The 2,880-nt window shown below is 36.6% G+C and overlaps 1 protein-coding gene across 2 annotated transcripts; it reads right to left on the bottom strand.

The window, feature by feature from the left end:
- Nucleotides 1-573: 573 nt before the first annotated feature.
- LOC126717358 (uncharacterized) lies at nucleotides 574-2,574 on the bottom strand. 2 transcript variants are annotated; one of them, XM_050419027.1, is made up of 3 exons: nucleotides 2,168-2,574; nucleotides 1,784-2,046; nucleotides 574-1,677 (listed from the first exon to the last, which is right to left on the bottom strand). In XM_050419027.1, exon 3 carries the CDS (start codon nucleotides 1,613-1,615, stop codon nucleotides 695-697), a length of 921 nt encoding a protein of 306 aa, XP_050274984.1. In that variant the 5' UTR covers nucleotides 1,616-1,677; nucleotides 1,784-2,046; nucleotides 2,168-2,574; the 3' UTR covers nucleotides 574-694. The 2 variants fall into 2 exon arrangements, with proteins under 2 accessions (XP_050274984.1, XP_050274985.1); XM_050419028.1 differs by having other exon boundaries at nucleotides 1,784-1,886.
- Between the last annotated feature and the right edge of the window lie 306 nt (nucleotides 2,575-2,880).

Genomic DNA, 2,880 nt, shown 5'->3' with positions numbered 1-2,880 from the left:
ATAGTTCACTTTAAAAGAAGCTAGGACATCACACCAGCATTGATGGATTGTTGGAGTCCAAAAGTAGATAGCTCATATCCAGAAGCACCCAATCAAGTTAAAACAAGGAAATGGAAGGGGAATTTTGGAATTTAGCATGCAGACACCAAATCTGTATCTAACCTCGGTTCTTCTTGCCTTAGCACCATACCTTCAACTCCTGCAATAAATAGAATTGAACCCAAGTAATAGTTATTTACCAAGAAAGAGGAAATGTTAAAATTGGTCTAGTTCTTTGATATTGATTTTGACAAAAATTGAAGGTCAAACTTACAATTAAGGCACACCAGGCTCAGACATTGTTTGACCAAGGAAGCTCTTAATGCGCAAGTTAGAAATCTACAAGATAATTAATACTTGCTTGTGGCACAAACATACTTGATGATAACAAAATGGAGCATTAGGCAAGCATTATTTTGAAACGAAATTCCCAAAAAAAACAATAAAATTAACACTATAAGTAGAACATGCAACCAATTAATAACAAAATTGTCTCTGCTCTACTTATGGCTCAAGTTACTCAAGAGGAAAAAGGACAAGAAGAATATAATGGGCCATTTAATGAAATTAAGTGTAATCCAATAACAGAGTTGATAAATATCAACACTCATTAAAAGCTTTTGTTAGCACTCAATGAAAATTCTATTTAATATATCTATTCATTCTTCCAAGCATACAAAATCAGTGCGAAACCATGAGATTGTGATTTGGAATCTGAAAATCTTTGCGAGAAAGACCATGGCAATAGGTTTGGATCGGAGAGGGGTTGGCTTGCCCACAACTTCTCAGGGGAGAGGCATGTTTTGAACATAAAAACAGCATTTCCAAGTGATGTACCAAAGAGCCAATTATGAACATCCCACAAAACTTCTACTGCGAGCCCATCAACCAAAATTATGTGATTCCCCCGGAACTTCCATCGAAGCCGCTTCACCTGCATCAGGGGCTTGCTATCTACGCGGATCACCAGGCACGGATCATTGACACTAACAGTGTCACATTCGATCACAAGATCATGAATTTGACCATTATCAAAAAATTGAGCCTTGGTACTGAACACCTTCTTGCCAAAAATATGCTCTCTCTTGGAAATGAAAGCAGCATTAGAAGTCACAGGGGTGGCATTAGTTTTCTTGAAAGCTTCTTTTCTCAAATCCCCAAGAAGGAGAACCATCTGTCGATCAACAACAACTGCAACATAAAATCCCTCCAAAGGTTCAGGCCCGGGTCCGAATTTTGCTGAAGAAAGGTCCCAATATATATCAATTTTACAAGAGTATGCTTCTAAACTCTTGGACCCTCTTCTCTTGGAGAACAACCAGGGCTTAATATCAACCTTGCAGAGACACTGATTCGACGAATCGTCGATCCCAATTCCAAGGCCTTGACCCATCAAATTTTTACTCCATGTGACAGTAATCAAGCAAGACCGCCCGCGTAAACGGCATTGATAGACGCAAGTAACTAAATTCTGGGCAGCCCTACTGGTGCTTGATGATGAAGAATCAGCAACTTGAACCCCATTTTCACCAAAACAGGATGGGAAATCTCTCATCTTCCCACTAAGAACTTGCATTTACTTATCCTAAACTTTCTCTCTGGTTTTTTTTTTTTTTTTGGACAAAAAGTTGGTGCCCACTTTTGCAGAAAAAACATAAACAAAACAAAACAAAAAAATGAAAGGACTCAGAAAACAAGCAACACATAAACAAAACCAACATGGAAAGCAAGAAGAGAACAGTACCTCAAACTAATCAGAGACAAAATCAAAAACCCATCTCAGAAATGCTCCCAAGTCTGCTTCTCAAGTCCAGAATTGATCTGCCTATAGACTCTTTCATTCATTTCTGCAACAACCCATTAATTAAAAAAGTTCATACAAAGCACAACAAGTTGCACATCCAAGTTCCAACTCAAATTGCAGACAAACTTGGGGCATGTAGAGAGTCTGAAATAACTCAAGCAAACAAGCAGACAAAAAGTAGACTTGTTTCGCTGTCAATACATCTGCCAAAAACCATAACATAAATATAAACAAACAATATTTTTTTTTAAAACAAGACCCACAAAGAAATTTGAAGAAAGTAATAGAAGGCAGAAGAGCATAGAGATAAAAATCCAAATATACCTCAAGATGGTGACAGCTTAAATAGTAAAGACCAAAAATTTAGCTGGGTTTTGCTGTAAAGGCTGGATTTTGAAGATTGCTATACACTGTGAAAGGAAAAAAAAAAAAAAAAAGCTCACTTCCTCATATATTCTCTCTCCTTCTCTTTCTCTCTCTCTCTCTCTTAGCTGACATACCCACATGAGATGAGAAAGCAAGACAACAACTTTTGATTACAAAACGTATAAGACTCAACTCAGAGTTCAGTCTCTCTCAATGCCTCGCATTTTGGAGAGAGAGAGCGAGAGAGAGAAGCAAGCAAGGCATAATATTTCATGGGAGACTGAGAGATTTTGGGGAGGTAAAACTATAAAACATGCTTAAAAATAAATCGCAGTTCTTTTTTTTTTTTTTTTTTCTTTTTTTTTTTGGTTTTGTTTGTGTGTGGTTGTGTTTTTTATGGTCTACTTTTGCATGTATTTAAATGAATGGGAATAATAAGTGAAAATGAAACGGTTTTGAGAGAGTGGGGTCCATTTAAAACCCATGTAAATGCAAGCACGATGCCACATTCACAATTTATCAGGAAATATGAAGACTACATGCATATCACATTTTTAAATATAGCTAATTTTCTTTTTTCCTTTTTTATATTTTATTGCAGACTGTTTACCTATACCATCAACGGTAGTTTTGACCGAAAGTGGTTAAGATGTTATTATGATCATTTTTAG

This window comes from Quercus robur, chromosome 3 (genome assembly GCF_932294415.1).
Source record: "Quercus robur chromosome 3, dhQueRobu3.1, whole genome shotgun sequence".
NCBI classification, from domain to species: domain Eukaryota; kingdom Viridiplantae; phylum Streptophyta; class Magnoliopsida; order Fagales; family Fagaceae; genus Quercus; species Quercus robur.
Note: the sequence above shows the minus strand (reverse complement) of the source record. Positions and strands in the feature narration are given on the sequence as shown.